At 34.3% G+C, this 27,620-nt stretch overlaps 4 protein-coding genes across 17 annotated transcripts; 3 read left to right on the plus strand and 1 right to left on the minus strand.

The window, feature by feature from the left end:
• Positions 1-1,934: 1,934 nt before the first annotated feature.
• On the plus strand, positions 1,935-4,879 carry LOC116125651 (cold-regulated protein 27). 2 transcript variants are annotated; one of them, XM_031411372.1, is made up of 5 exons: positions 1,935-2,156; positions 2,819-3,010; positions 3,130-3,430; positions 4,118-4,230; positions 4,333-4,879. In XM_031411372.1, exons 1-5 carry the CDS (start codon positions 2,046-2,048, stop codon positions 4,405-4,407), a joined length of 792 nt encoding a protein of 263 aa, XP_031267232.1. In that variant the 5' UTR covers positions 1,935-2,045; the 3' UTR covers positions 4,408-4,879. The 2 variants fall into 2 exon arrangements, with proteins under 2 accessions (XP_031267232.1, XP_031267233.1); XM_031411373.1 differs by lacking the exon at positions 2,819-3,010.
• A 493-nt stretch (positions 4,880-5,372) lies between these two features.
• On the plus strand, positions 5,373-8,712 carry LOC116125645 (coenzyme Q-binding protein COQ10 homolog, mitochondrial). 2 transcript variants are annotated; one of them, XM_031411364.1, is made up of 5 exons: positions 5,373-5,564; positions 5,706-6,081; positions 6,359-6,554; positions 7,173-7,304; positions 8,219-8,712. In XM_031411364.1, exons 2-5 carry the CDS (start codon positions 5,765-5,767, stop codon positions 8,339-8,341), a joined length of 768 nt encoding a protein of 255 aa, XP_031267224.1. In that variant the 5' UTR covers positions 5,373-5,564; positions 5,706-5,764; the 3' UTR covers positions 8,342-8,712. The 2 variants fall into 2 exon arrangements, with proteins under 2 accessions (XP_031267224.1, XP_031267225.1); XM_031411365.1 differs by having other exon boundaries at positions 5,711-6,081.
• Positions 8,713-17,904: 9,192 nt separating this feature from the next.
• LOC116125636 (abscisic acid 8'-hydroxylase CYP707A1-like) lies at positions 17,905-23,822 on the plus strand. 5 transcript variants are annotated; one of them, XM_031411348.1, is made up of 10 exons: positions 17,905-18,066; positions 18,993-19,457; positions 19,553-19,874; positions 21,496-21,645; positions 21,746-21,994; positions 22,129-22,218; positions 22,367-22,445; positions 22,753-22,859; positions 23,051-23,169; positions 23,418-23,822. In XM_031411348.1, exons 2-10 carry the CDS (start codon positions 19,264-19,266, stop codon positions 23,551-23,553), a joined length of 1,446 nt encoding a protein of 481 aa, XP_031267208.1. In that variant the 5' UTR covers positions 17,905-18,066; positions 18,993-19,263; the 3' UTR covers positions 23,554-23,822. The 5 variants fall into 5 exon arrangements, with proteins under 5 accessions (XP_031267208.1, XP_031267205.1, XP_031267206.1 ...); XM_031411345.1 differs by lacking the exon at positions 21,496-21,645 and adding an exon at positions 20,060-20,209 and having other exon boundaries at positions 17,906-18,066; XM_031411346.1 differs by lacking the exon at positions 21,496-21,645 and adding an exon at positions 20,060-20,209 and having other exon boundaries at positions 17,908-18,066; positions 19,329-19,457.
• LOC116125637 (thioredoxin-like 4, chloroplastic) lies at positions 22,520-27,332 on the minus strand. 8 transcript variants are annotated; one of them, XR_004127363.1, is made up of 5 exons: positions 27,225-27,332; positions 25,995-26,639; positions 25,512-25,565; positions 24,465-24,629; positions 22,520-23,231 (listed from the first exon to the last, which is right to left on the minus strand). XR_004127363.1 is itself a non-coding variant. In XM_031411353.1 (5 exons), the coding sequence occupies exons 2-5, from the start codon at positions 26,529-26,531 to the stop codon at positions 24,519-24,521; spliced, it is 657 nt and encodes a 218-aa protein (XP_031267213.1). In that variant the 5' UTR covers positions 26,532-26,639; positions 27,225-27,332; the 3' UTR covers positions 24,335-24,518. The 8 variants fall into 8 exon arrangements, 7 of the variants coding, with proteins under 7 accessions (XP_031267213.1, XP_031267210.1, XP_031267209.1 ...); XM_031411353.1 differs by lacking the exon at positions 22,520-23,231 and having other exon boundaries at positions 24,335-24,629; positions 25,995-26,057; positions 26,103-26,639; XM_031411350.1 differs by lacking the exon at positions 22,520-23,231 and adding an exon at positions 26,953-27,011 and having other exon boundaries at positions 24,335-24,629; positions 27,225-27,326.
• Positions 27,333-27,620: the final 288 nt, after the last annotated feature.

Raw genomic sequence — 27,620 nt, forward strand, 5'->3', positions numbered from 1 at the left:
TTTGAAAATAGCAGAATTTTATATTACTTGACAATCAAACATGATAATCAAATAATATAAGATGATATAACTCTAGTAATCTTACATAACCCTCAATCAAACGCCCCTTATAAGCATTTGCATTCGTCTGTTAAAGTGAATATTATAGATGTTTGATCATTACATTGAACTTCAGTCACTGTAATTATCCACTAAAATTTTGATTTGGTCTAAGCTCTCACCCGGCTACCATTCGGAGTAGATGTTTCAATTGAGATGGATGTAAACTGGTTCGGTTGACACGGGGCTCTGTTAGGTTATAATTTTTGTTTGCCTGTTCNCAAACGCCCCTTATAAGCATTTGCATTCGTCTGTTAAAGTGAATATTATAGATGTTTGATCATTACATTGAACTTCAGTCACTCTTAATTATCCACTAAAATTTCGATTTGGTCTAAGCTCTCACCCGGCTACCATTCGGAGTAGATGTTTCAATTGAGATGGATGTAAACTGGTTCGGTTGACACGGGGCTCTGTTAGGTTATAATTTTTGTTTGCCTGTTCAGGTAGGGCTGTGGATTTTTTAAATCTTCTTGAGGCTGGCTTGCACCCTGGTTCGTTCACTCTGCCGGCGTATTTAATAACCGGTTAATCGATTTTTTGAACCAAGCTGATTTTTTGGGTTAAAAAAATTTTTCGGACCAAAATCGAATTAATTACGTGGAAAATTGGTTTTTCGATTAATCAAAAAATGGGTCAACCGGTTTTTTCTTTAACTTATTTTTCTCTAATTTAACTTTTTTTTTTTTATTTTGAGAGGGAAAAGAAAAGTGAAAATCGGCGAAAACTAAGGAGAAATGTGTGATAAAAAAAGGAGAAATGTCTAAAGGGTGAAGAGTAAAGAGAAAAGGTTTGGGGATTAAGGGTTTTTTTAATTTTAAAGTGAAAATCGGTTTTATAAATAGGTTTTGGTTTTAAAATTTCTTTAAACTGATAATCGAACTGAATTTCTGATTTATGTATTTCCTTAAACTAAAACCTAAACGAAAAATCGATTCAATTAGGTTTTTGTATTTTTTTTGAACACCCTAGACATATATGTTAACATCTTAGAAAAGAAAAAAAATATTTGTCAATATAATTTATTATATGTACGACGTGTAACGTTTGTCTCAGAGTCACATTAAGATCATCCTGCATTTCAAATGTAATTTGATGGGAGTTTGGGTTAGGATACGCTATTGCAAGTCAAAATGGGACTTTTCAATTTGTGTTGTCATCCCTGATTATTTAGCTTTCCCGATGGGAGAGAGTAAAATGGATATATCAGTAGGTTTATGATCTGGATATAATTTAATAAGAGTGATGTTATATCATATATGTACAAATTAATTATACATGTTTGACACATTACTTTCTCTAATTTGTTATGAAAATAATTTTTGTTACACCAAATATTAAGATTACAAAAACTCTTGTTTAGAACCAAAAAAAAAAAAAAAAAAAAAACTGTATACATACATGCGTGGTCTAAAGAGTTGGATAGATTATGCAAAGTGTCTTTTCGACATGGGTCAAGTGTGGTTTGTGACGGTATTAAAGTTCACCGAATTGATCCACATGCAATGTTCTGGCCTGTTTTAGTCACCATAGCTTTGTTTCACATAAATATTCTGTCTCATCAAGATATTTTTTATTTTTTTGGATTTATCTAAACATCAACATTTGTGGCCAAATGACGACACAGAAGCGGCGTCAATAAAAGTGCATGACCACGTAATCTTAACGCTCAAGTTGAATACAACAGATATTTTGGACCTATAACAAAATATCTGGTAAATATCGCGCTCTAATCAGCTCGGGTGTTGACGTGGCAACATGATGGTCCTACGACACGCGAAAAAGTGATGACAACTGTATCGTTCTTTGATGCCTAAACACCGCTTACAATTCATTACATTACCTCCTCCACCCACACCATCTCTCTCTCCCTCTCTCTGTCTTTCAATTCTTTTTTCTCTCAAATTTATCTTCCTAATTCTCACCAGGTTTTGAATTGTACGTGCATGGATAATTTCAGGAAAAGTGAAACTCACACGAGTTCACAGACATCTGAGCAAACTCGTCATCAGTCTGCTGGCCAGTTTGCTCAAGAGATAAAAAATTGGAACTTGCAGGTATCATCTCACTTCTTTTGACTTTTGTTTTTTTCCCTCTTTCTGAGATCTGTTTGTTATAGCATGCATTTTTGGCTTTGTTAGCAACAATAAAAGTAAACCAACAATTTTCAATATTTTCTCCTCTTCCAAAACAATAAGAAAACCTACAATTCTCTTTGCTGTCTCCATTTTTTTTTATTTTTTTTCTTTTGGTGGTATATTAGATTTTTTATTTATTTTTTTATTTGGACTGGGTTAAGGTTCAGCTGAAAGGTTCAGTTAGGTTCTTATTTGTTGTTTTCTGCTGCTTGGTTTACTTTCATCAGATTGTGAAGCTAAATTGGGTAATTTGTCTTGGACAAGATTTCCTTTCTCATGGGCACTGGTTATGCCATCTCGTTAGCTTTTTCATTTGTTATTTTATTTATTATTTTTTTCTTTTTGGGACGAAAATCTGTTTTGATTGTTTGTATCTATAATGGAAAAATTGGGAAACTTGGAATGTATATGGATGCTATCATGTTACTTCTTTGTATGTGTTCCTCTTCTTTGTTACCTGTCCGCAGTGTTGGTCTAGTTTTTGTTTCTTCCAATCTCTTTAAAATGTCTCTGCCATCCCCCAGTCGAAATATGTTGAGCTTGTTTGGGGGTTTCTGATTTTATTGTGGATTGCATCTCAGGATTCACCTGTGGCAGAATCTATGTCCACAGAATGGACAGATGAGAAGCATAGTTTGTACCTTAAATCTATGGAAACATCATTTGTTAACCAATTATATAATTCCACGCATTTTCTTGATTGGCGCTCCGACAAAAATAACGTGTCCGATATTATATCAACTAGTCAAATACAACGTACTTCTTCCGGCCAGGTCTGAAAAATATTGAAATCTCTATAGTTTTAAAGACTTGTCTTCCCCAGTCTATGTATAATAATCGTTAAATGTGTTTTTGTTCTTATCTATATTGCTCCTTTCTGTTTTTATTCCAGTTTAAGGTTCTTCGAGGTGGTCGCTGGCAGAGGATCAATTTTCAGAGACCTGATTTTAAATCAAATAAAGCACATAATTCTGGTAATCTTTTGGCAAGTCCATGGATCCGGCACTATAAATCAGCAGGCAAGCCCCAAACTGTTGCATCTACAAGTGCTGCAGGGGTTGCAGGAACAGAAAGTCGAGCAACCAATTCTAGAGGGAATAAGGCAGTGTCCTGTCGGACAGCTACTAGTTCAGGGCACTTTGATGCATCTCGCTCTGATTTGTGCCATCATGATATGGTTGGCAGTTGCACAGGTTCTTGCAGCTATTTTCAAATCTTTAGGCAGTGACTTACTAACTTTGCATCCGTTATTTTATACTTCAATATATCTGTCATGTATGCTTGTTATTAATATCACACTGGTGAAACAAAGTGAATCACTTTTGTTGTAAATGAATTAGAGTTCAAAAATATGAAACTATCAGTGAATTAATTTGTTCATTCATCTAAAATTTGACTTGCTTTAAGTGCATAGTTTAACTTGGGATTTGCCACATCCTTTCTTCTATTTCACTCTCTTGCTCAGAGTAAGTTACAATAGTTAGGACTGCTGAAGGTGGTTATGCTAGGAGCTTAGAAATATGGATTTGACATTTGGTCACGGTTCCTATCTATAGAATTGGAATGAATTCATTAAAGGACAGGGACTGCTGGGGTGATTTGTTTTAGGTGTCTATAAATATAGGCAGTAAAATTTTGTGTAATACATATATCTAATATATACATCATAAATAAGACAAAATTGTAGTTATGATTTTACAAAGTTTTTGTTGGGATTACAGCATCATTAAGCTGATTACAGAGTAATGGGTCTAGAATTTCATGTGAAATTTTAATATTCCCAATATGATTCATTTTGCTATTGCAAATTGAAAGCTCTTTAGAGGTCATGATCTTTGCCACAACTTATGCTCTGTACATGCTTTGCGCTTCTTTTGCAGAGGCATCAGGTCAGAACTTCATTGATGAAGAAATTGAAGGGGAAAAAGCAAGCCCAACTTGCAGCTCAAAGAAGATGAAAACACACATAATTGTTGCATCAAGTCGTGATAAGGTAATATGTGCAACTGATAATAAGTATTATTATTTACTAGTCGAGATTACAATATAGCCTGATTGCTAACAGTGGCTCTATACATCTACTATGCTCTTTTAGGTCGTTCCACTCCGAGACAGCAAACCTCCCATGAAAGAAAATGGTCCTGAGAAGTGTGCCTTTGTAGCCAGATAACAAAGTACTTGCAGCAGAGGATCTCAAATCAAGAACGCAATGGCTTGTTTATTTCTAACGCAATGGGTAATGCAGGCAATTCTGACCGTAATCATGATGACTAACCAAAGTTCAAGCAAGTATTTGAATTTATGGTTACTCTGGTTTTGGCATAAAATATAATGCCTAAGACAATGAAGCGGACAACTGACCTTCATCTTCACTCTACTATGCTATCTTCATTTATGTATTCCAGGCGCACTGTTTTGTGTATACATTTTTTTTTTTGGTCTTCAGCAGGTAGTTAATTATGTACGCAGCGTGTTAGATATCTGATAAGTTGGGAAATTGGATATGCTGAAAATTTACTGCATTAGGGTTTTTTCAATTTCATTGTATCGGCTTTAAGAGCTCTGCTTTCCGTATTGATTTAGCAACAGGGAAAGAGGTTCTGATGAATTCTTTCAGACAATCAGTACTTACCATTTGAGTTGCTTTATTCAAGAGTCTTGTGTATGCATCCTTTCTGAGAAAACCAATCAATACCAACTGAAATCAACCAAAAGATAAAATATTTAATTTGAAATTCGCATTCTCACTGATACTTAATGGGCCTTTGGCATTATTAAATTTAGTAAGATTTAGTTTTTTAAATAATTAAATTGTTTTCTTCAAATTATATGACAAGGTGTTTTTAGGAAAAAAAAATGTTTCAGAATTCAAAGGAGGTTGCCCGGTAACTGAGGCACGTAGAGCCAGCAGAAAGTGAGTACTGACTACTGAGTTTAAGTGGTATCTTATTTAATGTGATTAATTATGAATGATCGGTTCAGCAAGATATTTAAATTCAGAATCTCTTTGAAAAATATATCTGAAGTCTCTACCAAATCTTTTGCTCCCCCAAGATACTTTTAAAAAAAAAAAAAAAAAAAAAAAAAAAGAAAGAACAACTATTTCAGTTATAAATTACAATTGATAAATATTTTTTAAAAAAAGTAGGTGAAAATTAGGAAAATAGAAACGTAGACGGCAACACTAAAACAAACTGTCACGTGCTCCATTTGTAGACGATACGTCGGATAATTTTTCTCCCTATATTCCTGATTAAAGACGACAGCGGATCTCCTCCGTTTTCGCTTCCCTGTCTTGATTTTATTTAGCCATTGTAACTTTGTAAGGTACGTTCCTCTTTCTTGATTTCTATTAATTCTAGGTTTTCCTTCTTTCAATTCAGTTTTTAATTTTGTTCTAATCGCCGAATTCCAAATTATTTTCTCTTTGAGATTGATTACAACCAGCTCCAATTTCTTTTGTGGCAGATTAGTTTTCTATTGAGCCTCTTCGATTAAAATAGCTTTCGGAGTTGTTAGAATTTACAATGCCGCCATTTATGCCTGCCCCGAAAGCTTTCGGTGCCTTACTTTCACGTAAAATCCGCATAAGACATTTGATAACTCCTCCCAAACACGATGGGCAATTGCTGAAAATTGATCAAATTCGACGGTTTAGTAGCATAGCAGGGATCCAGACCCCGACTGTCCATAAATTGATTGGGACTACTAAGAATAATATTGATTTCTCGTTAGCTAATTTGTACCATATTAATATTCTTCAAAGGAGGCAGTTTCTTGGATGTGGAGACGGGGAAGAGGGTGGTGTCTTGTCCAAAGTATATGAAGAGCACCGTGTATTAGGGTAATTTTTCTCAGAACCTTTTGGTTATGTTTGGGATTGTGCTTATTAATTTTGATTCATATCTATTTGATTTTTATGGTTTTAGTTACATTTTTCATGAATGTGTTTGATTTTATGGAGACTGTCTGCTACTTCAGTGGCAGATTTCATAGCTATACATATTAAAAAGGAAAGGAGTGTATTTTGCATGCTTGTATTATATCTAATGCAATTTAGTTGTGTCCCTTATGGATACTTGATGAGATTGTGATTAGTTGATACAAATTTTGGTTACCAGCTATTCTCCAGAGCAGTTATTTGATGTGGTTGCTGCTGTCGACTTGTATCATGGGTTTGTCCCCTGGTGTCAGCGGTCAGATATACTGAAACACTACCCAGATGGATCTTTTGATGCTGAACTTGAGATTGGCTTTAAATATCTTGTTGAAAGTTATATTTCCCATGTGGAATTAAACAGACCAAAGTATATAAAGGTAATGATCTTTTGCTGAAACTTAGATTCAAATTTTTTTCAAATTTATTGCTCAGAAGTATGTTTATTTCCTCCATTTTTGTGAACATAAGGTTGAGTATGGTTTTTATTAGTATGATCTATGTTTCATGCACACTAAATCCACCTGTGTATGACACAAATAACATGGGTACTGGTAGGAAATTTGTTTCCAAGATGACTAGCTGAAGACATGTAGTAGCTGTGTCAAATGATAGAAGAGAGAAAAATGCACCCTTGCTACCTCTTTTGAATTTTCAGAATAACAGTTTTTGTTTTTCGTTTTTTTGTTTTTTATGTATGAGCTTTTTTTGTTTATTGGATATTACACAATGAGTAAAATTAGAGAAATTGGAGAAAGTTGACCATATATTTGGGAATGGAGGTAGAAATTTTGAACTGCAATTCAAATGATATGTCATGTCATTATATCTTAAGTTGTCCTACTAGAGAATTAGTCATCTCTAGGTCACTTTTCATATTTGTGATTTGGTGTGCAAGTTGGTTGAATTACCCTGAAGATGGGCTTTCAGTTGCTGTTTTCTTTTTTAGGCTGATGAGTTTGTATTAGTCTTATTTTTCTGTACTGATTTACTTTCAGACAACTGTGTCGGAGAGTACCCTCTTTGACCATCTGATAAATATTTGGGAATTCAATCCTGGACCGGTTCCAGGAACTTGCAGCCTTCATTTTTTGGTGGATTTTAAGTTCCACTCACCACTTTATCGACAGGTAAAATTCCTTTTTTCTTATTTGCATTTATCATCTCTATGGCTTTGTCAAATGTATTAGTAATGCTATATTTGCCTTATTTGTTTATTATGTTTTTTGCGTGTATTTTTATGTTCATGAATTTAATTGTTATGTTAAGAAATTAGTAAGGACATTGATATCTAAAACTAACATTTAATATAATGGAAAATTTTAATTTCTTGAGGGAAAATATTACCAAATGTGTAGTTCTTGCAAGAAACTGATGATGGTTGTGGGCAATGTTTTTAGAGACTACATGTGATACATGTTCTCAATTACCTTTTTCTGGATAAATAGTGCTTGTTCCTTGGGACGAAATTCTAACAATTTGTCAATTTCTATTGCCTGTGCCTTCGTTCCTAAGGCAATAAGAAAAACATTCACAGCCTTGATCACAGATATGAGTTATTATTGGGTTGAACTATTGATTCAAATTGTTTTATCCATGGTTTATTGTACCTAGCATTGAACTTGAGGACACAACACAAACTTGGTAAATCAGACATACTATAAAAACACTGTTATTCGTGGAGGTTTGAGAGGCTTCAGTAGTAATCTGTTCTGTCTTGAGTTGACTTGCATTAGGTATCATTAGATATCAATCTTGTTGCCTCTTGCCTCATTTTAGACCTATTTTTCCTCGTATGGTTGTGGCTATATGATGATATTTGTTATTGTTTATGGGATTTTCACTGTCAAGGTTGTAGGGTTTGGTAATTTGGTTAGCAGTTTCGGTTCTGAACTTTGGTGGACTTATAAGAAAGGTTGGATCTTTTGGTAGTTTAAAATACTTGGATAATTGTAGTTTGTGGTTGTGTGAACGGATCTTTAAGGCTGAATTTTCTATCTCATTGATGAAGAGCAACTTGAATTTTGAGTGTTCTGTTTTACAGGTGGCATCCATGTTCTTCAAGGAGGTGGTCTCTCGATTAGTAGGCTCTTTCAGTGAACGCTGTCGGTTGATCTATGGACCAGGAGTCCCAGTCCTTGAAAATTCTTACAAACAAAGGGCATGAAAGTTTGCTTGTCAATTTAACTATGACTGGCGGTGAATGAACTCCTATGAAGTGCATTTTGAATGATGGGGAGATCAAGTAGAAATGGTCTTGCCTTGCCCACTGGGTGGTTTTTGTTTTGTATACTGCTCAGGCACCGATGTTTTCATAATCATAAAAAGTTAAAAGAACCACATTGGGTATTTTATTTTTCTCGTTCTCTTAACCTTTTGATTAATCTTACTCACATATTTACTTGATTAGTGTGACTCTAGGCTTTCTGAAATTGGATAAATTTTTTTTTTTTGTACTTTACAACCACATCAGCTCTGATTGGATGAAAGGTTACAACAATAAATTATTGTTACGAGATTGTTTTCTGTCATAATAAATTTGGGTACTTACCTTGAATTTATGATTAAAGGTTGCATTGGTTGACTTGATACATGATGTGGAGGAAAACGCAGTTTCCAATTAAATTTGTGTGGATAATTAATAATTTATTGAATGAATTTTGTCCGAATATCGAATTGACGGTGCTTTCCTTCTCTTTTTGGCCCCTTAAAGTGACGGTTCTCAGATGGTGACTGATATCTGCCACTCGTTTACCAGAGAGTTTCTAGAGTGGTGCTAAGCCCCCGATTTGTCTGATTAAAAAACTGTTTTGTTAGTTTAAGTGGTGATAAAAGTGGATATGTGAATTGATGTTGGGAGCTGCTGCTGCGTTGAGACTAGAAATCAGAACCTATCTGTGATGATTGTCAATGGCTACAACTACAAGCCATTGTCTGATAACCTTGTCCTGGCTCAAAATGTTCTGTTGACAAAGAAACTATAGATCCTTTTAGTCGTTTTTTCTGGGTTGTAAAATTGGATTCCACCGGGAAGTTCACCTTAGGTTTATGCTATTTACTTGTGGATGAGCGAATGAGTTCGAATGGAAATATCGATAGGCCCAATCAGAATAACGCTTTCAAGCCAAAAAAAGGCTATCATATGATGCCCCCCATTTTGCAATAACTTGAATTATGTAGTTCAATCATTGAAGAATATGAAAAACCAGCGTCTATTTTTATGTGAACGGCATTAACGAATGAAACTTTTGTGGGACACGTGATGGCATAGGGAAACATTTCTCAAGGATCGGGTGGACAGGTAATGTGAGTGCATGAGGCCGAGATGACACGAAAAAGACGAGTCGTAAGATGGAATAACCAAAATATAGCCATCACCATCACATTCTTCGAACTACCAACTATATGTCGACTTTTTCTTTAGCCTATCGAAGAGCTCATTTTGATATATAAGATCATCAAAAGGAGTTGATATTCAGCATGATCATTATGCGTGTAAATTATAATGGTAGCTGGGAATGTGAATACTTTTTGGTAATTGACAAAGAAAATGTAAGAATGTAAAAAAGAAGAAAAGACAGATAAAAAGAAAAAATGAATTTAAGTTTTAGACAAATTTCTAGTTTAGGAATTTGAAATGGAGAATAATTGTTTTTCTTTTACTTTGAGTTTTATTAGGAAAAAAGAATTGGTTTAAGATTATTTTTAAAGTTAAAATAGGATAATGAATTAAATTAGAGGAGTCCTATTAAGATTAGAAATATGAATCTTGATAGAAAAAAAAATATTTTATTTTACCTATAAATACAAGAGTTAGAACAAATTCAAGGTTATGAGAGAGAGAAGTAAAAAAAGAGAGAATGTCAGGATAAAAGAGATTTTGATGTAATGGTACCACATAGTATCGAGTAAATATCATAGGGGTATTAAAAACTATAAGAACAGGATGTCCGCCTAAGTAAAGGTACTAGGTTGATGGTATGATGAAACACTTGTATCGTATTCATATTGTTATAGTGGCAACTCTCTCATCTGTGAATGTAGACAAATTATGCCGAATCACGTAAAATATCGCGTTGTGTGTGTTACTATTGTTGTTCTTTATTTTATGTTTTATTTATTCGTCTAATTTTCAACATGGTATCAGTAATATTCAGTATTGCTGTCAGATTCTTAACATGGTATCAGAGCAGATTCAGATTTCTAACATGTTATACATCAGATTTGATTTTCAACATGGTATAAGAGTAAATTCTTATTTTCAACAAATTATATTAATATTACCATGAGATATGTAACGCACATAGAAAAACCTAAAATAGGGAGATGAACACACCACCAACGAAGTCGAAACAGTCCAGGAAAATCACGAACACGAAGAACGTATTAAGAAGGAAAATAAATAAATAAATAAATTTGTACATGCATCAACTTAAATTTTGTAAATTGATAACATATTTGGCCGTCATGATCTCACAGCAATCATGTTAGAAGTAAGCAATGATAGCGTTAGTGGAAGTTCAAGAGCTGTCATGATCTAGGGCTTGCCCCTTTAGATGATTAATTGTAAGAATATTCCCATTTACCTCGACACTGACCAATAATTCATGCACTTTGGCCGTTTGGGAGATACTCCAGCTGTGTGATGTGGCATGCTGAATATCACCTCACCACTCCAATGGCGATTATTAGATACTGAGATATTAGACTCATTCACCATCAGCCACACAAATTCTTCACTACGTAAATGACTAACAGCTATAGATTCTCTCTTTTCTTAATAAAACTAAAGCATCCAATGACTGCCTTTCTTTTCTTATTCGGTTTCCCCTTTAATTCCATCTCTTTTAAATTTGTCATTTTTTGTAGATATGACTGAGGAGGGTAAAAAAAAAAAAAAAAAAAAAAAAAAAAAACCAATCATGTGGACTGCTTGACGTGGTTCTAAATGTTTCCTTTCAGTTGGACAATAATGTTCTTCCATTGTTGTTTGATATATACATATCATTTCGGAACTTTGGATTACTTGTATCTGCATTATATAAATAATTTTCTGATAAATAAGAAATTTTTATTATGGGAATATTCCCATAGAAGCATACATGTCGCAAATTAATGTTGTAAGATACTTGTGGTGTGGAGTTCCCCGGATGTTTATTACTTATCCATTTCATGTGCATGTGGTGTTGAAGATAAGGGTGGCCGACTTCTGCAGTTTTAGAGAAAAGAGGTGATAAGCATGCTGGAACGAAAGGATAATAATTTAATCAAAGTCAATAAAAGACACCATAATATTTATCTCTTTCCTCTACTTTAAATTTGTGGTACCTTTTTTCAGTCAGTTTAATACGTAAATCCAGTAGAAAGTGGTAGGGTAGCAATTCTGAGAGGGGCCAAAACTTAAATGATTCATACACTTAAATATCATTAAGCTTAAATATCAATATTGAGTATGAAAGTGTTAATTCTTTATAATTTTGATTCATGTGTTCATTATAATTTGTATAGAAGAACAAAAGAAATAATGGACGATTCTTTTATTTTGATATCCTTCTACTGCTTGATATTAGTATCGTAGTGTCATTAATCAAGGTTGTCAAATTGTCATTGATTGTGCTTCTTGCCTGGTTGTCATGCACAAATATCTCAATTACTTTTCGGTCGCTTTTGAGCAACGAATAATTAAACAAACTTTGATTTATTAACTTGTTTTACTTGTTTAAACATAGTAATTAAGGATATGAAAGAAATCCAGGTTTTGGATCTTTCATCTGGATTATTGGAAATGAACTTCCTAGCTCATTCATGGTAAAAGAAAACTAAACAACTAAAACAATGAGCTTGAATTGGGCAGTACTCTTTTATCAGTTAGATGAAGTAAACTAGTTTACAATATAATAAAAGATACCTCAAGTTATGCAAGAGAAGAAAACTATGCTTTTAAGTTGAAGGCGGCCGTAGCAAGAAAAGAAGAAGGAGCAACCAGTGAATATGAACTTCTTTATATCTTTTTCGCTCTTCTGGTTCTGGTGTCCCCATCAAAGCAACCTCGAACATCAATTTCATATTCTCACGATATTCTTTATACACATATTTCTAATTTCACTTTTATAGTTTAGCGAGGTCACGAAGATACCATAGCTATTGTTACCTCATGGCTGTCAACACAATGGATAGTTACGTAACTTTGCTGCAAATTAAACTAAGTCAGGAAACTTTTAAGATCGATGACAGAATAATGAGGGGAGTATTGACTTTGGGTGGTACCACATATAGTTATAACCCCGTCATGCATATTCATATCACTCAGGTTCGGATTGTGAATCAACTGGGAAAGAATTATTTTAAACGTGGTTAATTTGATAATTTAAGTTTTTTATCAGGAATATCACGAGACTGTTCTCTCTGATTTCTCAGGAACGCACAAGAATTTAAACCATATATGATACGCTTAAGTCACAACTGAGATAATCAACCACAACTCAGTTTTTTCTCAGGAATATCACGAGACTGCCCTCTCTGATATCTAATGGTTCGTAATTTCCATCATTTTTTTATTGTGATCGAGATATATATATCAGACGCGCACGTGGTAGCAACGGGAAAAGTCTCATATTGTTCTATTTACAAGTAATGTAATTACCTCTAATATAAATGTGGAGATTCCTAACGAACCACTACCTGCATTTAACTTTGGGAAAAATGAGACGATCAGACATTTTTATGAAATTAATGAGGGTGACGACCAGCGTTAATACAAGATATTGGATATTAAAGCATTACATGATTACTCGTTGGAAGACGGAGACAGGCCTTTATAAAAGTTGTAATCGCAGTGTCATTACTCGAATAGAATTTAGCAGAAATCAGTGTACCTGTAAATTTTTTCAGCCCCTACCAGGCTACCAACAGTTTTCCTGTTCGCTAGCTTCAAGTTACCCTTTTTTAATTCTGGTACGCTAAAAGGACAACATCCTCTGCCAAAAGGCCCGAGACTATCTTCACGTACAAGAATGGAGGATCAGAGATCATATATTTCACAATAATTAAAGATTTGAACCCTGTCTTTTTATGATGACATGGTAATAGTATTTTTGCAACATTATGATTCATTTGGAAAATTGAGTCACGCGGTTACTTCTAAAGTCGCAAGTGCACTGATTCCTCCGCAGACAATTTCGCGAATTGGCATGCCTGCTAAATCATATAAACCAGAAGAAAGTTTTTCTTCCTGACTCTGCACATTAGAAGATCGTATATTATATATACATAAGATGCCTTCTTTGGCTTCATAAAATGTTCCTCGAGTATATAAGACTTATAAGAAAAATGGTGATACGAGAATTCGAAACAACCAGAGAGATTTGATTGAACTCGACAGAATCAGAACAGATGTATACATGACTTAATGAAAATCAGTAATGTAATGTAAAAGTGCAATAAAATAAAGAGTACAAACATAATTTTTAAGTAGTTCCACAAGTTGAGAGTCAAGTCTACTTCCACTTTTCTCTTATTACTTTGAGAGCTTATAAGAGAATATGTAAATGTCTATACATATTTTCTAACCCCTCTTTCATTGTTTGAGGGGTTATTTATTCAAGTTTTTGGTAAAGGAAAGAAAGACAAATTCAGGATTACGATCAGACTTTCTATGCAATCCCGTGATTTTAGGAATTGAGCGCTAAGATTGCATTGTCAACGATATTGATCTTATCTCTTTCGAAGTATCAGAGATTAAAGTTTATGCTTGATCTGTCGAACAGCTACAATGAGCTTTAGCTGGATCGAGCTAAATCTGGGTCGAACTTAATCTGGGTCGTGCTAATTTTGGGTCGAACTATAGCTCTGGGAGCTTTTTGGCAAAATCACAAACAACATCTGCCTACAGTGTAAGATTTTTTGAATGTAGAATATGAAAACATGCTTATTCAATCCTCTTATATATCGTTGCATTTTATTTCCGTAATGCAATGAATTTTCAATAATCATGGTCAAAGAACATCTTAAAACACGCCTGCGACGCAATCGTGAAGCATTGCAGTAACAGGAGATTTCTCTAGTATAATCTGCGTTTTCAAACATGTATTTCTAATTGAACCACCCTCGGCGCGCGCGTTTGAACACCGCTTCGTCGTTAACTTGTCACATAATAACAGTTGAGAGCTTGGGGCCACCTGGTGCTGAATAAAGCCATGTGTTGCATGGTGGATCCTGGGCACCCTTTGAGCATGTAAGCAGCCGACACCTAGCCTGGCCATCTTATTTTTAGCCATATGCAATTGATAACTCAAGTATCTTGGATGATCTTCTTGTCTCAGTGAAATGAAGTCAATATCGGGCAGATGGCACGTGAACACGTGCGAAGAAATCTTAAGAAAGTTGACACGTACGTCTCAGGTGGCCCGTTTGCTGCTGTAGATTTAACCCTTCCTCTCATGCATGATTGGTGACGTTGAAATGGATGTCATATCATATCCTTAAAAGGGAAAACAAAATCATATGATAACTTAGCTAACAACTAGCAATATGTTTAGCTTGTGATTGTGAAAGTCTACGATCGAAGACTGACCTATAATGTATGCAAGTTTCGGACTTTCTCCCTGATACTGCATGCCTTGAGGTAATCAGGATTCAGGTTGCTGTAGTAAGTTAATGCTATAACAAGTGGTTACCTTTTGCAACATAGAATATATGAGGAACATGGGTGGGAGCAGACTATTGAATTGATCATCGAGCTGGATGGATCGTGACCGTGAATGTGGTTTCAACTTTACATGAGTCCTTTCCCAACCACATTTTGATTAAGAGTAAATGTAATACAAGTACAATAGAAAATGAAAGAAAAAAGAGTGATGGCATTAGCGCTTCACATGTCAAAACTCAAAAGTACGGTAATATATTTACTCTTAACACATAATAACTAAGTAGGCTGCAAACAAGGTATCAGCTATTCGTATGTTAAAGTTAAACAACACAGCTTTTAGTTTTAACGTAATACAGTATGGGGACATTTGGATCATATAATTTTTTTTATCTTAGTAATAAGATTATAACTAGAAAGAAAGATTACATTATAGATTACCGGAAATAAAGATTGCTACGGCGGAGATGGTCGACCAACAGCAGAGGGAAGAGGGAGAAGTTAGACTAATGAATGCAAACAAAACAGAAAATGAAAAATACAATGGAAAGAGGGTGAGGGACTTACTGGAAATGGCGAATGGAGTGTTGTCCGGATCAAATAGATGGAAACGAAGACTTACGGCGCTACGGCGAAGATGGTCGACCAATGGTAGAGGCAAGAGCGAGATCTTAGACTAACGAATGTAAAACAAACCCAAAATGAAAAATACAATGGAAAGAGGGCATTTGACTTACCAGAAAATGGCAATCGGAGTGATGAAGTCGCGAACGAGATCAAGAAGAAGAAGACTAGCAGTGACAATGGAGGTTTAGAGCAAGAGTCTCAGTCGAAATGTGTATTAGGGCTGAGAATTTTTTTCTTTTTATATTATAGTTTTAGTGAAATAAAAAGGCATATTGGTCACAATATGCAAATATGTGAGGATAATATGGGCACACCAATATTTAGTGGCATTTTTGAAAATATTGATAATAAGTAGGGCAATTTTTTTCGAAAAATTAAAAAACTGAGGACAAATCCGCCTTCTTATGTAAATTGGGTGTTTTGTAATTATTAACAAAGCTAAAGATATTTTTGTCCACATTGTCCACTGTTTTGGGGCAAAATTGGACAGAAATTTGGATTACTGAAGTAATATTTTAATAACACCCTCCCCTTAGAAAATATTATTCCTGGTGATTTACCCCCAATTAGGCATTGTTTGACTTTTTTTTTCTGAGAATGTTTTTTACAAAACAACCAAACATGGTTATTTACTCAATTTAAATTATATTACCCCCGTTATATAATATCAATCCGATCCAAACGGCCCTATAATATATAGAGTTGAGCATGTTTTTTCTTGTTTCTAAAAGTTAAAATTCTTCCCAACTTAATAACCCATCGATCTTGGGGAGTCGATATACATCAGAGAATAGCCAATTCTTAACCTGAAAAGACAATGGGTATACCAAACACAACAATGATTATAGCACGAACTGCTGGGTGTTTTTGTGGGGTTGAGTGGTCTTCAATAACTCAAGTCTTTTTCCAACTTTGTTCACATGGATTAGATTATCGTGCCTCGTTTCAATAGGTATATGATTCTGGCGGGCCATTTCTTACTTGGTGGTTGCTATGGACTGCCACATCATTGCTATTTGACCATCCCTAAAATGGCGTGAAAAATGTGCTATAATCCAACGTCAAACATTATATTAAATTGGTGTAAATGAATAGTATCCTGCTAAATTTGACGTGATACTGTTCACTTACACCATTTGGTGTGACACCGTTCATATACTATAAAAAATATATTTTATTTTCTTATTTTTGTTATTTATATTTATGTTAATTTGATTATTATTTATAATAGTTATATAATTCAAAAAATGACGAAAAATAAAAAAATGATCGTAATATTGATGCATCGACTGAGAATCAGATGGAGGCATCAATTCCCAAAGTTGAAATTGTCATAGATGAAAATGTCCGATTTTAAAATTTTCTTGCTCCACATAGACAAATAAGGATAAAGAAACTCACCATGCTCTTCAAAATGCATTAATTGATCATTTGTGAGAAGAATATACTAATTTGGAAAATTAAATTACTATCAATATGAAATTTTACTTCTGTGTTGTTGTTGTTTTTTTTTTTTTTTTGACATTTTATATTAGATGTAATGTTTTTCTATATTAAATGTAATGTTTATTTGATTAGATAAATGCTTAATTTTATTAAATTAGTATAATTTTTAAAGTAATTATTATTTAATAAAAATATCATTCATAATATTTAATTAATATATACAAAAATAATTATTGAAATAGATTAATTGTTTATTATTAATAGAAAGAAAAAGAGAATATTCTAAGGAATATTTTTTTTGTGTAATATTTGATGCAATGAGATGGAGATGCAATAGTGAAATACACACAAAATTACATTAATTTGGTGTGAAACTTGCACCAATTTAGTGTTTGTGGTTGGAGATGGTCTTAATGATTAGAGATGGTGTTAAACCCTATCCACCATATGCTCAAAATATTAAAATCTAAACTGAAAATAATTTTCAAATTTTAAAATTATATCAAATATTTAAATATTTGTAATATTAAAAAATCTCAGAATTAAAAACACAAAATTTAGATTTTTTTTTTCTTTCACTTAAATTAAAAGAATCTTCTAATCATTGACAATTGTTGGTGAAAGTACATTGTCGACGTTGTGGCTAACTTAAAAACTTTGAAATAACATATTTGAATCACTATAATTTAAAAATATATATATATTTCAATTAAAATATAATCAAAGAGTGAATGGTTTAAGAATATAATTAGAAAAATCTGGATATTATATTTTCTTGTAAATTTTAGTTTAAAATAGACAAAACTTTTTACAAGTGTAATATATATGTCATATAACCAATAAGACATCTTAAATAGATTGAAAAAAATATGTGGGGCCAGCTGTGGGTCTCCCGTATCCGAAGGCTCTGGAAGTGGACCACCAGGATTAATACAAATGTCAAATCCAGCTAGCAAAGATGTTGACAAGCCCTGAGATGGAATGAATGAGGTAAGAGTTATAAGGAGGCGGTGAGTGCACCAAAAAGCTTTGGGACCCATGATCGGGAGAGTTCCCCGTCTGCACAAACAATAAGTAAGCGTGTCCGTACACACCAGCAAATATGGGTCTCACGCCAAAACAGTGATGACCAGAGCAGCCATCCTATCTCGGAGATCCTAAGAATTTTATCGTTGGTGAGCTGGATTCCATCTCTGATTTCCCCCTATTTTAATTATATACCAGTAGTATTTTCTGGTTTCAATTTGATGAGATATTTCCTCTTTAGTTGCAGTTGATACTGCTTTTTTATTCATTAGCCCCAAAAGTCAGGTTGTAATTGTATACTTTCTGGATTCTCTTTCTATAACTATATCTCAACGAATCCTGACATTAACAATACAATACAATACGTAAGCAGTTATGGGTAACGATCGCACAGAATCCAGACTTTGTTTCCTTCCCAACTTCTCATCTCTCTTCTTTTCATTTCCTAAAAGCTATTAGCTTATTACAAGGTCATATTATTTTAAGAAACCGCAAGTCGTTTCTAATATCAGCATGTGAATCACAAAAGGGTTGCCTATCTAAACTGGCCATTAAAAGTTGATTACAAAATCTAAGAAGAGTTTATCTCTTTGACCCATAATTTCAAACTGATGTGATTTGTATAAATGAACATTTTGGAATACCTTTCACAATCCATGAGCAGAGCTCTATCATTCACTTATTTCTAGTAAAATCAAGAAAGCAGAACAAGGTTTCTTAGAATATTTAATTTATTTTTCACTTCAATTTTATCAGGACGAAGTAAATTTCTGGATGGCTAAAGGAATATGTTTTACTCTGGTCAATTTCATTCAGAATCAGCCAATATGCCAGCACATATATGCTTCATTTTCTTAACACAGATGCAATTAGAAAATTAACTCAATGGCATTTATTGATTCAATTCCCAAGATCCTGCACGTTGGGCTGTAAAGGATTCATAATTGCTAAGCTTTGATTTTTCTTTATCTTTCTTATCTGGATACCATAGCTATTAATTTATATTGAGTTCACATTAGGGATGAGAAAATAAAAATGAACTTGTATATCTAACTTTATATTGGGGAAATCTTAGTGGATACAGGGAATGATCATAGAGGTTTAAGTGAGAACTGGAACCATGGATGGAGAAAATGGTGTGCGTATGAATATAACTGTATATTTATACTGCGCCAAAAGTGACGTATACATTTTCTTTTATCTTTATCCTGCCGTGATTTAGCTCTATATAAAGAATCTGCTTGTCCCTCCAATGACTCGAGACACCACAGCGCAAATCTTACATTTAACCTCAGGCTAACTCAACTCACTCACCTCTGACAAAGAGAGAGCTGGAAGACAGAGAGATGGTTGGAAGTTTGGTTTTTGTTTTCATATTTCTCTTTTCTCTAACATCATATTTATCCTTAAGAAGGGAGAAGAGAGAACCACAAAGAAGAGCTAAGCTTCCTCCAGGTTCAATGGGATGGCCTTTCATAGGAGAGACTCTTCAACTGTATTCTCAAGACCCTAATGTCTTCTTTGCTTCCAAACAAAAAAGGTTTCAGTTATCTTTTCATCTCCTACCTGCTGCTATGTTATATTTATGTTTTCTTCTGTGCATGTATATACTGAAATATGTTGGACATGGTTTAGGTACGGAGAAATTTTCAAGACTCATATTCTCGGCTGCCCGTGTGTTATGTTGGCTAGCCCTGAGGCTGCTCGCTTTGTATTGGTGACACAATCTCGTTTGTTCAAACCCACGTATCCAAAGAGCAAAGAACGTTTGATCGGTCCCTCTGCACTCTTTTATCACCAGGGAGACTACCATCTTCGTCTAAGGAAGTTGGTTAAAGGATCCTTGAGCCTTAATGCAATTCGTAACTTGGTTTCACATATTGAAACGGCAGCAGTTTCCGCCCTAGACTCGTGGGACGGCGGGCGTGTCATTAACACGTTTCAGGAAATGAAAAAGGTTTAGTTTGGTTCAATGTCGTTCATATCAATAATTGAACAATTTTTATATACTTCTTTTCTACTTTAGAACACCTAATTTGATTCTGCCTTTTGTGGCTTTCTGAGAAGAAGTTTTATCAAGCTTAATATTCCTCATGTGCGTAACTAACATAGTTCTCAATAAATTACTTTTGTCCTTTGCAGTTCTCGTTTGAAGTAGGTATACTAGCGATTATCGGACATTTGAAGGACCATTACAAAGAAGAGCTCAAGAAAAACTACTGCATACTTGACAAAGGCTACAATTCGTTTCCTACAAACATCCCTGGAACTCCTTACAAAAAGGCCTTACTGGTAAGAAAATTGTATGTCAGACTCATAACAGTAGTCTTGTTTCTTCTATTTCTAAGCTATAGAATATATAGCATCNAAGGATTCATAATTGCTAAGCTTTGATTTTTCTTTATCTTTCTTATCTGGATACCATAGCTATTAATTTATATTGAGTTCACATTAGGGATGAGAAAATAAAAATGAACTTGTATATCTAACTTTATATTGGGGAAATCTTAGTGGATACAGGGAATGATCATAGAGGTTTAAGTGAGAACTGGAACCATGGATGGAGAAAATGGTGTGCGTATGAATATAACTGTATATTTATACTGCGCCAAAAGTGACGTATACATTTTCTTTTATCTTTATCCTGCCGTGATTTAGCTCTATATAAAGAATCTGCTTGTCCCTCCAATGACTCGAGACACCACAGCGCAAATCTTACATTTAACCTCAGGCTAACTCAACTCACTCACCTCTGACAAAGAGAGAGCTGGAAGACAGAGAGATGGTTGGAAGTTTGGTTTTTGTTTTCATATTTCTCTTTTCTCTAACATCATATTTATCCTTAAGAAGGGAGAAGAGAGAACCACAAAGAAGAGCTAAGCTTCCTCCAGGTTCAATGGGATGGCCTTTCATAGGAGAGACTCTTCAACTGTATTCTCAAGACCCTAATGTCTTCTTTGCTTCCAAACAAAAAAGGTTTCAGTTATCTTTTCATCTCCTACCTGCTGCTATGTTATATTTATGTTTTCTTCTGTGCATGTATATACTGAAATATGTTGGACATGGTTTAGGTACGGAGAAATTTTCAAGACTCATATTCTCGGCTGCCCGTGTGTTATGTTGGCTAGCCCTGAGGCTGCTCGCTTTGTATTGGTGACACAATCTCGTTTGTTCAAACCCACGTATCCAAAGAGCAAAGAACGTTTGATCGGTCCCTCTGCACTCTTTTATCACCAGGGAGACTACCATCTTCGTCTAAGGAAGTTGGTTAAAGGATCCTTGAGCCTTAATGCAATTCGTAACTTGGTTTCACATATTGAAACGGCAGCAGTTTCCGCCCTAGACTCGTGGGACGGCGGGCGTGTCATTAACACGTTTCAGGAAATGAAAAAGGTTTAGTTTGGTTCAATGTCGTTCATATCAATAATTGAACAATTTTTATATACTTCTTTTCTACTTTAGAACACCTAATTTGATTCTGCCTTTTGTGGCTTTCTGAGAAGAAGTTTTATCAAGCTTAATATTCCTCATGTGCGTAACTAACATAGTTCTCAATAAATTACTTTTGTCCTTTGCAGTTCTCGTTTGAAGTAGGTATACTAGCGATTTTCGGACATTTGAAGGACCATTACAAAGAAGAGCTCAAGAAAAACTACTGCATACTTGACAAAGGCTACAATTCGTTTCCTACAAACATCCCTGGAACTCCTTACAAAAAGGCCTTACTGGTAAGAAAATTGTATGTCAGACTCATAACAGTAGTCTTGTTTCTTCTATTTCTAAGCTATAGAATATATAGCATCTCACAAACTGACCATTTTACTATAGGCAAGAAAAAGACTAAGTCAAATATTGAGTGATATTATTCGTGAAAGGAAGGAGAATGGATTAGTTGAAAAGGATCTCTTGGGTTGTTTGTTGAACTCCAAAAATGAAAAGGGAGAAGCACTTACTGATGACAAAATAGCAGATAACACAATCGGAGTGCTTTTTGCTGCTCAAGACACTACAGCTAGTGCACTGACATGGATTGTGAAGTACCTCCATGACAACCCGAAACTTCTAGAGACTGTAAAGGTATTGTCTATAATAAGCCAAATCATACGGGGGGTCTAGAACAAGTCTTTCTCACCCTCTTCTAAATTTTTGAAATTCATATCAAGGGTTCAGTGAATGTATTAACTTATGCATTTGTGATGCCGTCTTTGTAGGCTGAACAGAAGGCCATCCATAAATTAAATGAAGAAGGTAAACAACCGTTAAGCTGGTCTCAAACGAGAAAAATGCCAGTCACTACCAAGGTAAGTTGTCTGGTAAACAAACACATGGCAAAGAGTCAAAAGACATAATTATTTTGTTACAATAAAAAGCTTTTTTTTTTTAGCTTTTTTTTTTTTTTTTTTTTTATCGGATGAGTTTCTAACAACAGAGAAACAAGGACTTATTCAGGTTATATTAGAGAGTTTAAGAATGGCAAGCATTATATCCTTCACCTTTCGAGAAGCAGTGGCTGATGTAGAATACAAAGGTAAGATGATCAAATTATAATCTCCGTAAAAGTTAAAAAAAAATGTAGTTTACAACCAAAAAAAAAAAAAAATCTTCAGGAAGGAAAAATGGGACTATTTCACCCCAGAAGTGCTGTCTGGGCATGCAACTCTTTAACTCTGAATCAAAGGTCATCTTTCTATATTTGGATAACCAAATGAATTCTGAACCCAAAAAAAAACTTGGACATATCTTGACATTAATTTTATAGCAGCCAATAGTTTTGAGTGATTATTAACAAGAAAATGACAATTTAAGGAGATATCTAACGGTAGGATTGACCACAGGGTACCTGATTCCAAAAGGATGGAAAGTGATGCCTTTGTTCAGGAACATTCATCACAATCCAGAATTTTTTCCTGATCCTCAAAAATTTGATCCTTCAAGATTTGAGGTATGAGCTGGCAAAGATGTTTGTGTTTGTGTTTGTGTTTCTTTTTTTCTTGTGTTTTTTATGAAAGTGCATACGCGTAAGGCTAAAGCACTTCTAAGATTTTTGCACAGTGTTTATGGTTAAGGTGTTTCTGAGTTTTAAAACACGAGTTTTTTCCTGAAATTTTGTTTGTTTTTTTATGGTATATGAAGGTTGCGCAAAAACCCAACACATTTACGCCATTTGGAAGTGGAGTACATTCCTGTCCTGGAAATGAGCTTGCCAAGCTGGAGATGCTTGTCATGACCCACCATTTGGTCTCCAAGTTCAGGTAGTGTTGAAAATCACTCATCTATATAATAATCACTTCTGTCTGCCATTCAACAGCACATCCTGTTTAACAGTAACTCAAAATCACAATAATTTCCTTCAATTAAAAATTATATACCTGAATGTGACAAATTTTAAATACAATTTTAAAGCATAAAGAATCTTCCTGATAGAGTGTTCATGGTTAAACAAATATCATTGAAGTAACTGTATAACGATTGACAAGAATGTTTTTGTTGGTTTTTGTAGGTGGGAAGTGATAGGATCCAAAAATGGGATTCAGTATGGTCCATTCCCAATCCCTCAACAAGGACTTCCTGCTAGATTTTGGAAAGAATTTACAAGCCGAAAGGAATCACGGGTGCCTACCCACTCTAGATTTTAGTCTCTACCAATACTCTTCATTATTTTTTGCCAAGCAATTTTCATTGTATTAAAGAGGTTAGATCATCCCCTTCAAGCATTTGGGGATAGAATTAGAGGATGATTGCTTTTCTCCTCTTTTTTATCTTATCCCGTTGTCTTATCTCTTTCACCCGTGCAACGTGCACTTTTGTAACCTCAATTTGTATGTGTAATGTATAATAAAAGAAAAGGTTCTAATGGACCAAGCTAATGTTATAACGAGTGTTTCTCGGACAAAGAATCAAAGAGAAAAAGAACATTACTCATTGTGAAGATTCTTTTGATTTTGGTCTAATCATGAAAGCTCAGATTGCCCCACATCTGAATAAGCGAAAAAATAAAAATAACCATCACCACATCTTTGTCCCCAAAGAGCAACTAATCATGCGCTCAGCAGTCCAGAAGAGGATACAAGAAAGCCAAATGTCATTATATGATTGGCCAAGTTGCAAGAAAAAAATAGTGCCTCCGGCTGGAGAGCACTCTCTAAAAATCAATCACTGCATACTATATTACAAGGACCCTACTTAGATGTGGCTGCTAGAGCTTGGTAGTAATGATTAATGAATCTACTGGCTTTTCTACAATAGCACAGGTTATGATATTTTGAAGGAACTGTAGGCCTGCTGTAACTACAAGCAATGGACCTTTCTTCCCAAAATACATGGTTAGATGTATTAGATTAACGTTGGATATTAAACGTGTAGCTCAATGCACAAGCAAATGATCAACAAGCATTGTCATTATTCTTAACAGAAAAATAAAAACAGTCAGAAAGATGCAGTGTTCACTCATAAACGCAATATGGTTTTTCATGTACACTATTTATGACATTTACGTATGTATAACTTCTATGGCAGTTTGATCTTATCTTAGACCAATCCAAAATACCTTATTATTTTACTTCTGAAGAAAAGCTGTGAAGACATAATCGGATTAGTTTAATCATGTAGATGATGAGTATTTCATAATGGCTGCAAGAATCCTCTCTTTGTCTCTGGTCGGGAATGCTTCAAGTAGAACTCCATTTTTGTAGAAGTGGAAAAGGGGAACCGTCTGGATCAGTTAATGGTCATCTTAGTTACAGCCAATGAATCATGATGCAGGAAAAAGAAAACTAAGAATGCTTCATAGATAAGTTGCATATGCCGATACCATCCAAATTCAAACAAGGAGAACATAATTTTAAAAAAAAAAGACCACAGAAATTTTTATGAGAAAATATCTTATTTTTCCTTTTTTTTTTTTTTTTTTTTTTCATGTTTCTCAACTTTTCTGGAAAGCTATAAACCTAACAACGTCGAGCCTTCTTCTCCATCCGAATTAAATTTTTTAATTATCTTAGCAGGTGTGGTTTGATGTAAAACAAAGCCAGTGATGCAGCCATCTTGAAGCTCGTTTCATATCAAAGAATCAGAGTCAGATAAAATAAAAATTTCCCAACAGCAACTAAGTGATTAAAAAATAAATTTAACTTCTTTACTTCCAAGAATTTGAGATTCGTAATGTATATAAGCCNATACCATCCAAATTCAAACAAGGAGAACATAATTTTAAAAAAAAAAGACCACAGAAATTTTTATGAGAAAATATCTTATTTTTCCTTTTTTTTTTTTTTTTTTTTTTCATGTTTCTCAACTTTTCTGGAAAGCTATAAACCTAACAACGTCGAGCCTTCTTCTCCATCCGAATTCAATTTTTTAATTATCTTAGCAGGTGTGGTTTGATGTAAAACAAAGCCAGTGGTGCAACCATCTTGAAGCTCGTTTCATATCAAAGAATCAGAGTCAGATAAAATAAAAATTTTCCAACAGCAACTAAGTGATTAAAAAATAAATTTAACTTCTTTACTTCCAAGAATTTGAGATTCGTAATGTATATAAGCCATGCCATCAGCACACAATTATTTAAAATAATAAACCAAAGGCAAAAATTTACCTTTATTCTTAATCGTTCAGCTACCTCAGATTGTTCATCATACTCATCAATTACCTGAAGCAGACAGCATAAAATCCAAATAGAATGTTCAGTAAATTTTTCTAAATAGCAAAGCACAAAGAATTCATCAGAAAAAGAAAAGGATAAGGTGAAACCCAAATTCTTTTAGCTATTTGTAAGAGAACTCCAAGCTCAGCTGATTACCAACTGTCAAGGGCAGGGCAAGACCCGCTCTGGAGGATTCCTCAATAGGGACCTTATTTTCTATAAACCATAAGCCAACACTTTCAGATCAAAATCCTCAAACATAAGCGGTTGTTATTCACTGTCAACAATGAAATTGACATACACAGTTCAAATAAGAACACTTCTGATCATTCATCCAGTCTTAAGTAGTCCTGTTTTCCATATAGCACTCTTGACATTTTAAATATAAACAAGTTATAAGCAATCTGGAAAAGTTAAGCTTATGAAAGTACTCACATTATGTTTTAAGAAGATTACTGGAGCTTCCTCATCACCAGAACCCCTGCATAATTTCGCAAACCCTTGCTCTATATACTTGCAGCTTCCACAAGAAGTTCGATAAAAATCTACCACAACTAAAGAATCTGTTTCTTTGGCCATTTCAAGAATTTTGAAGAACTCTTCATCGGTCTTAAATTCTCTAACACATTCAACTGGACAGAGATCGTCATCTTCATCAGATAATTCCCCTTGATTGCCATCAATGACACCTCTGATTTTTGGAGGTTGTTGTGTGTGGCTAATTTTTAAAAAGCCCAAACCTGTACTGTTACTGACAGATTGAATTTTGGCCCTCATGCAAAAGAAAGATTTAGCAAAAGTTCTATCAGGATGCAAGCTGGGTGCCATACAGGAAATTCTGGAATCAAGTTCTCCACCTGGATTCTTTCCAAACTTGAAAGAGGCCCTTTTATAAAGAGTATATTGATTTTGCATGACAGCATACGGAAAGCCTTCACAACAACGATCTATATAACACTTAAAACTAACCATCTACAACAGCATTTCATTAAATAATTTGTGGATGGAGCAATTGATTCCAAATCATTCATTACTCCTCTATCTCATTCTTTTGGCTGAGTGAAATATAACCTGATAGCACTTAAAGGAAAAAGAAAAGGTAGATATTAGAATCTCCATATAGTGGCCAAATATTTGATATTGTAAAAATAAAAAATCAACAAATTCAAAATAGTCCAAAACATTCCATCCCTGAAAATTTTAAACAAAATAATTCCAAAATACACAGAACTATTTTCTCTGCATAGGATTCAAGCAGCAGCAAGAGGTGGAACACTGTCCAAAAGGATCGGTTTCAAAGTATTTTCATGATAAACAACTACATTAACTTTCCTCCATCATATAATAACTACTCTTATCATAAACTGCACGGTCCTTATGAGTACATTTTTACCATGTTAGTCAGAATTGCAAGCCAATACTGAGGCAGGAGATAAGGCCTTACTATTAAACCTAGCAAGTGAGAATGAACAGTTTATCAACTTATAGTCGAATAAAGATGGAAAATTTATGAACATAATTATGTATTCAGATAACAATAATCGTTCAGTGAAGTTTAGTAATTTACAGGATAAGAAACTAGGATGGCACCTAATTAACGATATGAACAGGAGAAACGAAATGGAATTCCATACAAATGAAATCAAATAAGTGAATAGCGCTCACCAGTAACCAGAGGCAGTTAAAGAAGCGCCTGCATTGCAAAATCCGAAGTGAAGAAGCTTCGAATGAGAAAAGGACACGCCATTACCATATCCACTTTGCTGTCCAGATATCTTTTCTATCATCAACTTGGTTTCAGTAATACGGGTGATAACCGGGTTTGTACAAGTTTGACCTCTAAGGCCCAATGCCAAACATCAATTAGCCCATCAAGACAGCCTATGGCTGTGATAAGATAGGCCCATCCTAAATAAATTCCTAGAATGCACTATAGACTAAAGATACCTAGCTTTTTAATTAATTTTATAATGATAAATTTATTCTTATATTAAATTAATTGTTAATTTTCTATTGTTTTTAACACCATAATAATAATATTTTTCTTACCACCACGTATAC

The sequence above is a fragment of the Pistacia vera genome, unplaced genomic scaffold (assembly GCF_008641045.1).
Source record: "Pistacia vera cultivar Batoury unplaced genomic scaffold, PisVer_v2 Contig169, whole genome shotgun sequence".
Lineage (NCBI taxonomy): Eukaryota > Viridiplantae > Streptophyta > Magnoliopsida > Sapindales > Anacardiaceae > Pistacia > Pistacia vera.

Coding starts and splice junctions, on each gene's coding strand:
- LOC116125645 (XM_031411364.1), top strand. CDS start 5,765: ATGCCGCCATTTATGCCTGCCCCGAAAGCTTTCGGTGCCTTACTTTCA. Junction 6,082..6,358: donor GAAGAGCACCGTGTATTAGG/GTAATTTTTCTC, acceptor TTTGGTTACCAG/CTATTCTCCAGAGCAGTTAT. Junction 7,305..8,218: donor ACTCACCACTTTATCGACAG/GTAAAATTCCTT, acceptor TCTGTTTTACAG/GTGGCATCCATGTTCTTCAA.
- LOC116125651 (XM_031411372.1), top strand. CDS start 2,046: ATGGATAATTTCAGGAAAAGTGAAACTCACACGAGTTCACAGACATCT. Junction 2,157..2,818: donor TAAAAAATTGGAACTTGCAG/GTATCATCTCAC, acceptor ATTGCATCTCAG/GATTCACCTGTGGCAGAATC. Junction 3,431..4,117: donor TATGGTTGGCAGTTGCACAG/GTTCTTGCAGCT, acceptor CTTCTTTTGCAG/AGGCATCAGGTCAGAACTTC.
- LOC116125637 (XM_031411349.1), bottom strand. CDS start 26,531: ATGGTTAGTTTTAAGTGTTATATAGATCGTTGTTGTGAAGGCTTTCCG. Junction 25,566..25,994: donor TAATCTTCTTAAAACATAAT/GTGAGTACTTTC, acceptor TGTCTGCTTCAG/GTAATTGATGAGTATGATGA. Junction 24,630..25,511: donor CTGAACGATTAAGAATAAAG/GTAAATTTTTGC, acceptor TAACTGATCCAG/ACGGTTCCCCTTTTCCACTT.
- LOC116125636 (XM_031411348.1), top strand. CDS start 19,264: ATGGTTGGAAGTTTGGTTTTTGTTTTCATATTTCTCTTTTCTCTAACA. Junction 21,995..22,128: donor AACTTCTAGAGACTGTAAAG/GTATTGTCTATA, acceptor CCGTCTTTGTAG/GCTGAACAGAAGGCCATCCA. Junction 22,860..23,050: donor TTGATCCTTCAAGATTTGAG/GTATGAGCTGGC, acceptor TGGTATATGAAG/GTTGCGCAAAAACCCAACAC.